Here is a 14,004-nt window from a genome sequence, read left to right on the forward strand (position 1 = left end):
CTGAAAGTCGTCGACTGTCACTGACTGTGACATTTCGCAACCAAACACGACCGCGACTTTGCGGGGTGCCAGGGGTGTCCTCATATATTATGTAATGTAATTTTAGGTGTAGACACTTCTGAGTTTTCGAGGTGGGTTTGACTTTCTCACGATCTACAGTTGACTGTGAGTCTGTGACCTAAGGTCGGTGACGCAGAACAACTGTCACAGGTAGCACGCAAAATGGATTGTGGTAGATACGGAACATGATATAGAGGAATCTAGAACAGTGGTAGATACAGAATATGATGTAGGAATAACTGTGCAGCGTTAGAAGACCGCGCAGTGCGATATAGCACACGCCCAGAGGTAGGACCCCATGGCACCGCGCAAAGTTGCGAACGTTTGACCATTGACGACCTTTGGTGACTCTCTCACGATTTACGGTCGGTGACTGTGACCTCAGGTCGCCGACCCGCACAACGCTGGGCGCGCTGGCTTGCTACGGGGTTGAATGCACGACCTGCACGCGAGCATTGTTGGACAGGACAGATACGCTGGGCTGCGAATTTCGTGGGTTGTGTTATGATTGCTGAGAGGGGCATCAGGCAGAGTAGGAGTGGTAGGAGTGAAGAAGAGGTTCGGACCTTGACTTGAGGTTCATGTGGGTGGAGCTGAAAAGAAAAACGTGTATCAATCAAAATTTGACGTTATCTAATCTTATTACGTGGATCTTTTCGCAACTTACACAATGTCAGCGACGTAGCCTAAGCTACATGCTGTGCGGTCCTGTGCGGTCGTGCCTTATTTGCATGAGAAACACGAAGGCTGTGTCATTGACCTTTCTCTTGACTATCCCACAGGATGCACACTAACGAAGAAAGGCCGTCATACAGAGAAGACGGGAGGTCATCTAGATCAGCTTTCTCAAAAGATGGCCGAGGAGGAACTGAGCCAGTGAGTGCCATCCGTGTTGGGCGATATGTCATTTTCTGAATGATTGAATAGACACCACAACTGAGACCTGGGGTTCGTTACGGTGCGACTTTCTCTTATCCATTCGCACCCGCATCATTGATCTCAAGACACCCATGCAGTGTACTACCGACTATACACCAAAGGCGGTCCACTCGAATCGATCAACCCCATCTATTCCAACGACCGCTTCATCGGCCGCATTTTGTCCACATCAGTGAGGCCACCTCACACCGTTGCATCTCTAAAGAGGTATCTATGCAAAATTGAAGACCTAGCTCCCGAAAACTGTACTCTGTATCAGTCACTCACGGAGAACACAGCTCTGGAGGATTCTACTCATCTCTCGCTCCGAGGGACACCTGGGCCAGGCTCATCCGTTGACGATCCGATAGCGCTGGTGTCCAGTAATGAGAGACAATCGCAGGTGGAGAGCTCAGCAACCTCAAAAGAACTACTTGAACGGGATTTTGAGCAACACTATGGTACGGGGCATTCTTTACAGCTGAGTCAAAACTAATCTTACACGTTGCAAGTGTACTACCATATTTACGACGAGCAAGGCGAGACCGTATCAAAAACATCCTTCAACCAGAACACTCCTTCTTTGGGTCGCGTCAACACTTTCGCTATTCCACCACCTCACACTCTAGCTTCATTGAAGAACCACCTTGTCAAATCCGAAAATATCTTGGGCCGCGATGTTCAGATCTTGCAGGATGAGGACAGCGAGTCTTCCATGAACGACGCCGATTCCATCGCCCTTCTTTCTAATTCGTTTCCAGGGTGTGCGGAGGATCAGCCGATAGCGGTAACGTACGAAGTGCAGGGTGCAGGGGTTGCAAACAATGGTAAGTAAGGATTGTATAATGCTAGACTTCCGTCGTTCTGAAGTCTTTAAATAAGTTCTAGTCAATAATGAGAACCCGAACGACAGAGAGGCGCAACTCCGCTCTGTTTTACATCAAACAAGAGAAGAGCTAAGAAAAGCAAAGGAGGAAATAGAAAGGCTGAAACAAACACACGCGCGCGAGCTAGATGAAGCGCGAGGATCAGCATCATTTCAACCTCAACCTGGGTCTCTGGTGGTGAGTAAACTAGAACATAAATTGCCCTGACTCAAACGACAACGGGGTCGCAGGCGGGGAAATTTCAAACGACGAGAAAACTTAGAGCAACGCAGGATTGGAGTGAGTGACACCATCGTTCACTAAATGAAAATTTGCACCTGCTGTCGCTAACTTCTGAATGACATATAGATCTAGGGGACTTTGATTACAGGTGGCACTCGATGAAAACAGGGGATATCTTTCACACAAATGGTGTTGAGAGGAAGGAGGAATGGAGAAACAATGGGGCTGGCACAATCTATAGTATGCATGCGTATTCGTGGATTTGGTATGAGTTCCAGAACGCTGATATATCGCCTTTAATTCAAGAATTTCTATGCTATCTGGCGACGAACTCCGCTGGAAGAGTAGCTTGTAAGTGCCCCCCTCATCGTTGTCGTAGCAAATAAGTTGCTGAAAAACTGTCTTTTCCAGTTGTGATTAAAGGTAATCTCCGTCTCCTACCTTCTGGATCTTCGTCTGATTTGGATCTGTTAGTCTATACGGGATTTGCTGATGCATAATGATGCTGCGAAGTACACTTATGGAGAATCATTAACTCTCACCCGAAGACCCACATTTATAACCCCACAATTTGCAGGAAATGGAAGCCAACATAACTCAGTGCGATTCCATATGTAGGTAACGTAAAGTTCAGACCCACAGCCCAGATCATTTTGTAGTTCGTCGACACCCTACTATAGAAAAGATACGCAAAACTCGTCCAATTCCATGTATCAAAGTCCTGATTAGTTTGAGTAACATAAAAAGAAGCATCATATCACTCGATTTGGTGAATGCGGCCCTCTTTCTCATCCGGTCCTCTTGGTATAAAATCATTATCCGGGATCGTCTTCCGCGGCGCCTTGCTCGAAGGCAGCTTTGCGTTGCTCAAATTGCGAACCGTGTTTTCTGTTGTCGTTGATAAGTGAGAGGAAAGGAAGAGGAGGAGGGAACAGCATACTCAGGCCCGACGATCGTGATGAAAACGACGAATGCGCACATATGACAGTGACCCTAGCCCTTACCTAATGGACTAACCTAACCTGACAAGAGTGGAATGCAAAGTGACGTAGCGACCGCTACTATCAGTGACCAGGAGTTTGATATGCTTCAGGAGTTTGAAATCCGTGTTTTCCTCCTTCAATATTGACACAGGCATTCTGGGATTTTTTTCCGGACTAATTATGACTCTCACCAATATGAATATCAACTTTTTTTCTGCAACAACTGAGTCTGACGAGCCCAGGATTTTGAAAGGTGGTTATCAGCCCATCAAAATGTGTGATGTATGCAAATATTTTCTAAGATCTAATCCGATCCTTTGCATGAGGCTCTCTAAAAATTTGCAGACATATACTAGTAAACGAGGCGACCTCAAATACGAAAATTTGAGCAGAAATACGAAGAACTAAGTTTACAGTTCAATGAACTTTGATTCTTTGTCCTGTGAGTGTGACAAGCGTGATCTAAGGCTTCAAAATTTGAACCCTGACAGTAGCATCACCTATCAAAATTCTGACAGTTGTATGTGACTTGGCCGTGACAACCGTTTCAATCTCCCAAAACAATTGACTTCGACGACCAGTAAGCCTCTGTCAGCTTCCACCACTGTGCAATAAAAAATAAATAAAAACATTCATGTTCATGAGATACACATTCACAACCCCACCAAATTTGGAGGCCCGGAGTGTAGCGGTTGTGGCATAATATAGCCAAAGGTCAAATCGTTTCAAACTCCTGGTCACTGATAGTACAAGTGGTCACTAGGGAATTGTCTCACGACTCCCATGATACAGAAAGTTCGGGATTCCTTCTCCAAACACGCATGTTGTATCGAAAACTGTTCCTTGTTCATGGTTGTAATATAGCGGACTTTCAAACCATTAAGAAAACCTTACACAAAAGGAATGTCGGAAATTTCCGGACTGCCTTAAAAGGCAAACTCTCTCATTATCTCGCCTTATAACCAAAGATTATTTCCTCCAGCTCTGTCTGCTGCCTTTTGTCAAAATATTTCAACACAAATGTATTTAAGAGCACATTTTATATCACCCAGAGCAAAAATAAAGGCAATCCGGAAACTCCTGAGCTGGTGATGTCTACTACATGTAAATTTAAATAACCTCTTCAAAAACTTAAAGAAATAAGATAAGTCTGCAGGATAAAGGCCTCCAGGAGAGAATTTACATTTTTCTGTAGGCGAGTCATCATGTAAATGAACAAGTAGAGCCCATAGGCACAGAGAAGAACATTGGAAGGAGGGCCAGCAAATGCCATCAAATATTCAATAAGCGACATAGTGCTAAGCCAACAATGAATTTGATTGTGTAGCAACTCAATGTAGCACAGGTAGTTTACCTGTCAGAGTTGTAACGCTACAGACATGTCTAGCGGTTGTTCAAAATCATGTAGCGTAGTGACCACTACGTCAACTCTGCATTCCACTAATACCTCATACCATATGGGGCCAGCAGACTCGGCCCACCTATCAACATATCCTCCATAGTGATGGCTGGGCTGAACAGGTGCGTGCCTGCCAATAATGGGCAACATATCTATCAGGAAAAACCCCAAAACCAAATTTCGGGTAATCATCTCCCAGTTACTTCTAATCTCCATAACTGGTAGATAAGATGCCTAACTACCCACTAATTTGAGGTAGTCATGATAAAACTTGTTAGATAGTCATAATTTGTTGTCTATTACCAGGGTTCTTCCTCAGTCCAACGTAATTTCAGATAATTCTCATAATTTATCATGTATTACCAAAGGTCCTTCCTCCGTCCTTTGTAATCTGAGCTAACACAACTCACTGTAGCATTGATGCCATTTAATTTCGGACAAATTTATATATGGGACACAGTCTGAGAAAAGATTATAATTGAATGATTTACATACAGTACAGTACCCATTGTGTCAGAACGTGTATGTACCTTTGAAATGCAGCAAGACAGATGGAAGTTGCTTGATACTGCTGCTGAGATCGGTGCGGGGGTGTGGTGGAGTGACGATACACATCTTGTGGAGGATTCAATCTGTCAGGGATTTGGCATGTATTAGCTCTGAAGTGTGATCGACAAGATGAGTAGTCCCAGATGGGACGGCTGTGCATCCTCTCGAGGAAACCTAAAGCAGAACTGAGAACATTGGGCAGCGGCTTTGGTTTGGCGTGTGAGAGGTTGATGGTGCAGATGCCCATTGACAGCTTGGCCAGTCAAAGGTGGGTAGTTTCGTTAGATGTGGTGTATGAAGGAGGAAATGGAAAAGATGCACCTGGATGGATTAGGGAATGGCGCAACTTCCACAACACTAGGTCAGGGTTTTCCTTGCGGGTTCTTCTCCATATGACAGCGGATGGTTGACCTTCAATGGTGTCACCTGTGATTTGGAAGACTCCGAATCAGTTCATCCATTCGGAAGTTTGGAGTTGCACCAGCGAGAGCGGAAACAGAAGAGGTGTTTGTTGGGTAAAGCACAAAGAGGTATGTGAAGTTGCGGAGTGGCCATTTGGTAGCTAACAATGTGCTGTGGGTGCTCAGAAGTGGGAATTTGAGCTGAGAACGCTGCCTGTGAAGTTGCTGGTGAGAAGCATGAAGTTGACAATGAATGAGAATTGTTCTAAGTTGTTTAGAACTCCGACACCATGTGACTGTGTTTACTTCTCATGGAAAGCTGAACCATCATCCTTTCTAGGTTTCTTCCCCAATTCTTCCCTCTCCTCCCTCATCCTCGCTTGCCGAACTCACCCCCCCCTTTTCGGTGCATGCTTTCTTCCTACCTCATCCCTATTTGCCATACTCACAAGCCCCTTGTTTCTAGACCACCTCCCTCATTGACATGGGCTGGTCGTTGTTTGGGCCCCAGGTAGGTTTGTTCACTGCCAAATCATTGGTTTCCACTAACAAATACCCTCCATTTTAGATTCTAACCCTTCCACTGCCCCCGCTTTTACGACGCTGTCCTGATGCTAACAACAGCCGACCCATACAATGATAACAACAACATGGATATGATGTCATCAGCACCACAGGCCCATATGATGACTAATGTCGTTTGGGCCATAGAGTATGTTTTTTTCATGATTTCGTTCCTACATTCACTAATTATCAATTCTGTTATTAGGTTCTTACCTGTTGATATCGATGTTGCGCAACTGCCAGCTACAACCCCGCCTTTCCATGAACGTTGATGACAACAGACGACAAATAGGTGGGGATGACCAACATCGGGGCAACGAAGAGTGGGCAAGACAGAGCAACACAAACCCAATTTGGGGAGACGATGGATGAGTAGTGGGGACAACAACCCAGGGACGGCGATGTGGCAACGCCAAACGGAGAGGGACAATAACACCACAGCATGGCCCATTCTCACTACAAATGCTGGATGATGGGCCATTTCCCTTTTCTTATGTTATTTTATTTTGGTTTGATAGGAAGTTCATGTCTTTGTCTTCCTTCATCCATGTTCATTTTACTCTATACACTTTCTTACTTCATGTTCCTTGCACCCTATATATACTATGGTACTGTGTTGAATCAATCATACTTTTGGGCCTTTCAATGGATGATATACTGAGCCAGGGAGCAATTTCAGTACCTAAAATGGTTAAAATATTGGACAAAATACCAGGTAACCAATGGGTAACTGCAAGATAACTCATGTCAGTCACAGATAATTTGTACTTGCACCTGGGTAATCCCAAAATAATTTGAGGTAAGTCTTAGGAACTGTATCAATATGGGGTAATTTGAGGTAATGCGCTCAAAGACATAATTTGATCTAATCCATGGAAATTTGAAGTTATTTCACCAAAAACTTGTGTCATTAGGCCAAATTTGGAGTTGGGGTTTTCCCTGATGTCTGGCAGTACTTACTGTCTTCAATTCAATGTCTGGGCCCTACAAAGTCTTTGTTTCAAATGGGTGGGCCCAACAGGTTCAATGAATGGATAATGGAATTTCCACACAAATGTGGCTCATGTAATGAAGACAACCAAGATGGTAAAGTTGGGATATGAGGTTGGACTTGTACTGAAGTCAAAGAGAGTTTCATGGGCGTCATTGACGATGGCATGGAGAGTGGTGGAAGGAGTGATTAACGTTGGCACACTTTTGGGTCTTCCTTTGATTCAGGTGCCACACCTGTTTTCACACCGGCACCTGAGTCAACCTAGCTACATGTTACTTACACCTGCGAATACAAGTTTTGGGTTTCAAGCTGTTCCAAAACCCTGTCATGTAAGAGTGCCAACACGTAGGAACCTCAATTTGTTTGCACCCCAAGTAACCTCAATTTGCCAGCACCCCAAAATGTGTCAGTTGAACTGAAAGAGTGCCAAAGCATATGCGTGCCAAAGAATAACTGCATCAAAAAATTTATTATACCCTCACTACTGTAGGGTATTTCAAGATATGTATGGCCATGCGAATTTTATCTACAAGTCTTCCTCAATGATGGTGTCTGGTTTGCTCGACTGGCCTGCTGTCACTGGATTGACGCTATCAGGAGCCTTACCATGCACAGGTTGTCTGCGCTGAGGTGCACTCAGTGGGCCCTTCTTCCGATTGCTGGCCGGTTTCTTCCTGGTGATGTCCGTGTCAACCTCTTCATCAGCCTTCCTTTTGCGTCCAGTAGATGTGTTTTGTTCATCTCCACTTTGTGGGGAAGTGGGGTGAGATCCAATGGCGGTAAGTGGAGAACCTGGGCCAACCTCAACTGGCGCGAGTTCTACTCCTTTGGTGTTGGGCGCTGTGGGACTTGAAGGGGCAGCGGGTGCAACTCCAGCAGTGGCAGTGGCCACCACTGATTGCTGTTTCGCTGCGATGGGTGATTGTAGCCGCGAGGGTGCATTCAAAGCAGGTGCTGGAGTTGATGGAGCGATGGTGGGTGCCATGTCAGTCCCATGTGCTGTGCCAGTGAACGTGGAGCTGCATCAGTGACAGTGGGTGCCATGTGAATGGCATCTGCTGCGCTGGGCGAACGTGGACCTGCATCAGTGCGGGGCAACGTCGACTGACCCCTTTGAAAATCCTGGGCGCAGGGCAGTCGAGCTTTGAGGACTTGGATCATCTCCTCTCACTTGGGTTTGGCATGCTCCAACAACTCCTTCACCTTCCCCACTGAGTCGTCGCTTTCCACCAATACCAGTGTGCCCATCTCCTCCAGAAGATCGGTCATTTTCGTCACCAACTCTAGGAGCACTGCATGGATGCCATTTCCAAAGAGGAAAAGGCTTTCCATCGTGAAGATCACCTTTTGCATCGTCCAATCCTTGGTTGAGGTAACTGATTGCTCCATCTTCTTCAGCTTGAGGAGCAGTTCGGCCACGTCTTCCTTCCACTCTTTGATGACACTGTTGAGCTTCTCCCTTGTCTCCTCCACCTGCACCACAAGTCTCCTGCACTGTTTTTCGAGTGTGATGATGTGGTCCCCCATATGAGCTGGGCAATTGAATTGGTTAGTTGGATGGCTGGACTTCATTTGAAGAAATTTACCAATCTCAGTGGGCGCAGAGTCTGAGGCAATGCAATCGAGGGCCGGGCCTTTGGCTTGGCCTTCGGAGTGGAATCTAACAAAGACATTTCAGAGAGCATTGGGCATGGGGAGTTTGGCACAATACCTTTTACCTGGGGCTTCGATGGCACTGCAACCTTGACCGCCACGGGTGCTTCTGGTTTGGGCGCCGCTTGTTTGGGGGCCACGTGTTTGGGGGCCACTGGTATGGGCACTGCTTGTTTGGGTGCTGGTGTAGGCGCCACGGTTTTGGGCGCCACAAGTTTGGGTGTGGCATTTTTGGGCACTGTGGCCTTGGGCACAGCGGGTTTGGGTGTAGACTTTTTGTAGAGCAGACCATCCTTGTAAAACAGATGGTCGATGATGGTCCGCTGCCTCAGTTGTAAATGGCCCAGGCATTTATGTCGAGACAAGTGCAGGCCTTGTTCAGATCTTGTTCATCAATGGCGCACCTTCCCAAAGGCGTCGGCTCCCCACCAGCAAAAAAGTAAGGCTTTTTCATAGTGGTGCACTTGGTGCATGGCATAGCGAACACATCTGCAATGAGGTACCTCCTGATGCCATTCTCATTGATCGGATTCCTCTCTGGGTCATAGGTGTACTTGAACGAAACTGGCCCTTCGAAATCGAGTTGGTCATGTGGGCCCCAATAAAACGGCCCCCATTTTCCACCTTTCCCTCCTTTCTTTCGGGATGCCCCAGCCTCCTTCTCATCCCTCTCCAACCGGCGAGCTTCTTTCACATAGCGATCGGTTGTTTTTGGTGGCTCAAACTCCTCATCGTCAATGGCTTGCTGGAGTGTCGCACGATGGGATCTGTGGGATCTGTGGGGAAACGGAGCACCAAGTTCTTCTTCAGCTGGCCTTCTTTTGCCAGGATGAGGTTGTAGAGTTCAGGCGCCTTCTTTTTGCCTTTGGGCGCATCCTCTTCATCGTTGTATTCATCATCATCCTCTTCGACTTGCGCCCTCTTTGCCTCCTTTTTCTTCTTCACCGCAGGCACCTCCTCATCAATCTCCACCCATGCAATGGCTTTCCCCTTTTCCTTTGTCACTGGCGCCTCCCTGCCCTCGTTGCTCTCCACAACCTCGGCACTTTTCGCCTTGACTTGCCCCTTGCCTTTCCCCTTTTTTGACTTCGTCAAGTAGTGTTTAAAGGTTCAGTCCATAGGACCGCAAAAAACCGGTGGACCAAACTGAACTGGACCATGGTCTGGTCTTTTTTTCGGTTGCAGTTGCCCCAATTTGGGGTTGGTCCAGTTGCCAGTTGCCTCATTTCGAAAATCTTTTAAAACTGTTCAGAGACCAGTTTTAATCGGTTGCAACCGGTTAAACGGTCACGTGCGTTATATACCCTTGTAACCACGTTTATTGCCTTTTATTGGGTTTTTGTTTCATCAAAAACGGTTAAGAATTGAGAAAGATATAACCAAATCCATATTTTACCCAAGTCTCTAGGAGATGTAATTCAGTTTCAGTCATAGCTATGTCAAATCTTCATTAAATCTCTTGAAAGTTGGTAGAATGACAGGTATTTATATGCTTTACTATTTTATATAACCTGTTTATTTTCCAGAGTAATAATGGTTGAGATACAAATGGTTTATATTGGTATAATAAATTATACGCAAAAAAACCGGTCTGGATCGGTCTGAACCAGTATCATGGACTGCAAAAGACCAGTCCTAGGTGGTTCGGTTCGGTTCCCTCAATATCTGGGTCAGTCCTGGACCGGTTGCGGTCCACGGTTGCGTGTTTTCAGGGCAAAAAACCGGACTGAACTGAACCTTTAAACACTATCGTCAAGGGTGCCTCCTTGTTGGTCTCCAACTCAGCACTTTCCAACTTTCTTTTTTGCATGACTTTGGGCACAGCGGGCTCAACCAGCATATCTGGAGGAACGTGGTGCCCCAAAGCAGTCATGGCCGCAGTCTTCAACCTGTCCAGGTCGTTCAGTCTCTTCCCGTGAGGTCCTGGCATCATCATGGCAATTTGGCAGCCAGTGTTAGTCAGGTTAGTCTTCAGCATGAGGTCCAGTTTGCTTGTCTTTGACAGTGGGAGAAATTGTTTTATAACGGCAATGAAGGGATCTGCCGTGAAATGGGTGGGTGAATGGAGGGTAGCTTCTTGGATCATCGTGTCACACTGTTGGGCGAGTGGAAGGAAGGGGTTGAATGTGGGTGTAACAGCGGCTTCAGCCACAAGGAGAGTATTGATCTTGTCCTTCAACATATCAGCTTTGACTGTAAGGTAAAAGCAAACTTTACTCATGACAATGTTCAACCACTCATCCACATCTCTAGTTGGAATGAGCTGTCCTGTGTGCTCCCAGACCATAGAGCAGAGCTTGTCCTAAAAGCGCGCAATGGCATCCAGGAGGCCGGTGGATTTGAATGGAATCGACATTGCTGTGGTTGATGATGGTGGAGGAGGTCATTGAAGTTGGAGGCAGTTGAAGTTGGAAGTTGAAGTTGTGACATGTTTGGAAAGGTTAGTGTTTGAAAGTCTGGTTAGGTCCGGTTATTGGGTGCCCAGGGGCTCTAACCGAGACTGAGACCGGTTAGCCTTTGTCCCGAAACCTAAAATAACCTAACCGGACCGCAACTAACCGGTTACGGTTGGTTATTTGCAGTTACTAACCGGTTAGGACCGAAAAATAAAGAATCGGTTATAACAAGGCAAATATGCTCATATGTATCTTGATAGATATTATCTCTGCATATTCTAGCTTTAAAACGAGCCCAAGAACGCTAAAATCGGTGAAGAATTGACATATTTATGCAATTATCCTTGAAAGTCTACACATTTGAGTGATATTTTAGAGATTTGACCGTAACTTAGTCAAATTTTAAGTGTTTTCGACGTTCTCAAGTGCGTTTTGAAGGTGTATAATAGGGCTGGTTATAACCGGTCATAACCGGTTATTTAACGGTTAGTTAACCGCAAAATAACCGGTTATTCCATTTTCGAAATCAACTAACCCTAACTGTGGTTAGGTTAGTGTTGCGGTTAGGTCCGGTTATTTTCCGGTTATTTTCCGGTTAACTAACCTAACTTTCAAACACTAGGAAAGGTACAACAAATGTCACGTCATGTGACCATGTTCATCAATTGATCTCGTCTTTTATCAATATTCAATCTTGTTCACAACTTGCCCACACCCTTGTAGTCTAATTCGCACACATGGCGAACAATGATAGCACATTCAAAAGTAAAGTTATTCCTTATTTCAAGTTTTCACTCATAACATTGTTCTGCTGGCATAGTAGGGTCTAAATATCCAGTCATCTTTGATGATCCACCACAACCCCCACAAAAAGAAGACCAGGCATCGCAGCAGTCCAGGCCATGCAACATCAGTCGACCTCCACCACCCGCTGCGCCATCAGCTGCACCCAACATCCCTACAGCTGCTTCTGGTCCAACAGGTCTTCAAGCAGGTATGACACCTGAGACGAAAACCATTCCTATCCTTTCCAAACAATGCAACATGTCCTGACCACCTGTTCCCATGCAAGTGCAGGCCCTGACTGGGACATCAGCAACTGGCTGGGAAGCCACACACCACTTTATTAGGATGGTCATGGGGTGAAGCACTGCCACAAGGAAAATCAAAGCAAAGCACAACTGGGGTGAGCAACAATGGTGTCTGTTCCCAGTTGATATAAAAAGTTGCCTACTAGATGGGGGGAAAATAGATGCCACATGGCACTCAACGACAATGGGGGATATTTTCTACACAGATGGTATTTCCAGGGAGGAAAAGTATCATGGCACCTATCATGTGTCTGGTATTTATTGCTCTCTCTTGAGTTATTTCTTCTGCTGAAGTTCTCACTACAGAATGGAGCTGCTACTTGGCAACAAACTCTTCTGGAAAATTGGCTTGTAAGTATCCTGTGTTCTTCGTTGCCATCATCACTTTGACCTGTTCGAATTTGCTGATCCGCCATCTCATTTGTTCTAGTTATTGGCAGTAAGTAGCAATGGTGACTACATGCATACTGCAACCTTATTTCTGACCCAAACTCTTTCTTAGCTAACGTCATTTTTTGTTGATCCAATGCGGCCCAATAACGTGCGGGGGAAAAAATCTTACTTTTTTTTTCCTACTGCACGCAATCCGGAAAGTGGACGCTCGCCACCCGTGTTATTTTGCATTGTGGCAACAACGAGTCAATACCGCGAACCTTGGCCAACCATCTTACACTACTCATTTTCACTTGCAATATATCTATCTAATCTGCCGTTCTGCAGCCTTGAGGAGGGTGGCGTCATCCAGGTAGGTCAATGGGTTCAATTAGTTCTTCGGTCCGATGGATCCTCGACCAACTAAACAAGCGCACCACCTTCACCGCCACAGATCTAATACCCTCCTCTCCGCACGATACACCATATACCCAGTTTGTTAAAGAGCCGTCACCGTCAACAAATACCCCATTATCATCGCTTGTTGCCTACGCTCTCATGCGAACGAAGTTTACCTGAGCGCTTGTCTTCCTTACGCGGCTTGGATAGCTAAGTTTCAATATTCAGGGCACCGGTTAGCCTTCGTCGCCTTCATGGGCGCCCACAGGAGTGTAGTGAGTCATAGCCCCTGACTTCAGTTCGTTGGATTAAATGGAGGGGAACTACGCGTGGATCCTGATCTTGAATGGAATAGTACCTTTGGCAACTTCCTTATGCAATTTTATATTTCGAAAGAAACTTTATGACTCGTCTAAAAAAGCTCTTCGACAACCCACCGATTCGGCTCCGGCAACGCCTGACAGCTTTGTCAATCGATTACACCGCTGCGTATCCGACGAGGCAAGCTTTAGCCCAGATGTTTGAATGGGCTATGGGCAAACACCAAAGTAAGTTAAACGCACATTTAGAGCGAAAGTCACTTACCAACTGATCCACACATCTCCTAATGGCCACCCACCCCTCCAAATCGTTCCTGCAGTCCTGCCGTCGTCTCCCTTTCCATTGTGATATGCTCCTGTGACCGTTCATAACCACAACCGTTGTCGTCGTCGCTAACCTCGTCTTACAAAGAGCAAATTCTACATTTGGGGGTTCACGCGGTCACGGCTGTTGGCTGTGAGATTTTAGAGCCGGAAGGTCAGTCACAGAACACGAACGGGGGGAAATTGACTTGCCAGTATGCACTTCAGCGGCATCGTCACACCACGCCGCTCTTCGCCTGAATCGGCGCCCCCAGCTCTATGGCCCCCCTCCCTCCGTCCGCACGTTTCCTGATGAGCGCAGAAATCGTCGTTGAGGTGGTCGTGGGTCGGAAATTAGGCTCGTCACGGTTTGGGTTTGGTGTGAAGTACATCGCTGACATGATCGTGTAGGTAGGAGGTGGCAAATACGAGGGAAACTAAACGGGGAAAGTAAAAAGGTAAGTAAGACTATCCGTAAATCGTGGTCGGCAGA

At 46.2% G+C, this 14,004-nt stretch overlaps 5 protein-coding genes across 5 annotated transcripts; 2 read left to right on the top strand and 3 right to left on the bottom strand.

The window, feature by feature from the left end:
* Positions 1-843: 843 nt before the first annotated feature.
* LACBIDRAFT_321347 (uncharacterized protein) lies at positions 844-2,580 on the top strand (the record flags this gene model as incomplete). Its single annotated transcript, XM_001873656.1, has 9 exons — positions 844-936; positions 988-1,018; positions 1,077-1,439; positions 1,491-1,805; positions 1,867-2,042; positions 2,096-2,144; positions 2,214-2,438; positions 2,499-2,541; positions 2,562-2,580. 9 exons carry the CDS (start codon positions 844-846, stop codon positions 2,578-2,580), a joined length of 1,314 nt encoding a protein of 437 aa, XP_001873691.1.
* Positions 2,581-4,574: 1,994 nt separating this feature from the next.
* LACBIDRAFT_321348 (uncharacterized protein) lies at positions 4,575-6,255 on the top strand (the record flags this gene model as incomplete). Its single annotated transcript, XM_001873657.1, has 6 exons — positions 4,575-4,591; positions 4,967-4,991; positions 5,156-5,286; positions 5,385-5,548; positions 6,089-6,131; positions 6,189-6,255. 6 exons carry the CDS (start codon positions 4,575-4,577, stop codon positions 6,253-6,255), a joined length of 447 nt encoding a protein of 148 aa, XP_001873692.1.
* Positions 6,256-7,503: 1,248 nt separating this feature from the next.
* LACBIDRAFT_321349 (uncharacterized protein) lies at positions 7,504-10,062 on the bottom strand (the record flags this gene model as incomplete). The annotated part of the gene is made up of 6 exons (XM_001874307.1): positions 7,504-7,996; positions 8,149-8,538; positions 8,643-8,957; positions 9,035-9,354; positions 9,390-9,707; positions 10,027-10,062. 6 exons carry the CDS (start codon positions 10,060-10,062, stop codon positions 7,504-7,506), a joined length of 1,872 nt encoding a protein of 623 aa, XP_001874342.1.
* A 276-nt stretch (positions 10,063-10,338) lies between these two features.
* LACBIDRAFT_301909 (uncharacterized protein) lies at positions 10,339-10,917 on the bottom strand (the record flags this gene model as incomplete). Its single annotated transcript, XM_001874308.1, has 1 exon — positions 10,339-10,917. The coding sequence occupies one exon, from the start codon at positions 10,915-10,917 to the stop codon at positions 10,339-10,341; it is 579 nt and encodes a 192-aa protein (XP_001874343.1).
* Positions 10,918-13,289: 2,372 nt separating this feature from the next.
* On the bottom strand, positions 13,290-13,578 carry LACBIDRAFT_301910 (uncharacterized protein; the record flags this gene model as incomplete). The annotated part of the gene is made up of 2 exons (XM_001874309.1): positions 13,290-13,418; positions 13,474-13,578. 2 exons carry the CDS (start codon positions 13,576-13,578, stop codon positions 13,290-13,292), a joined length of 234 nt encoding a protein of 77 aa, XP_001874344.1.
* Positions 13,579-14,004: the final 426 nt, after the last annotated feature.

This window comes from Laccaria bicolor, genomic scaffold (genome assembly GCF_000143565.1).
Source record: "Laccaria bicolor S238N-H82 LACBIscaffold_1 genomic scaffold, whole genome shotgun sequence".
NCBI lineage: Eukaryota > Fungi > Basidiomycota > Agaricomycetes > Agaricales > Hydnangiaceae > Laccaria > Laccaria bicolor.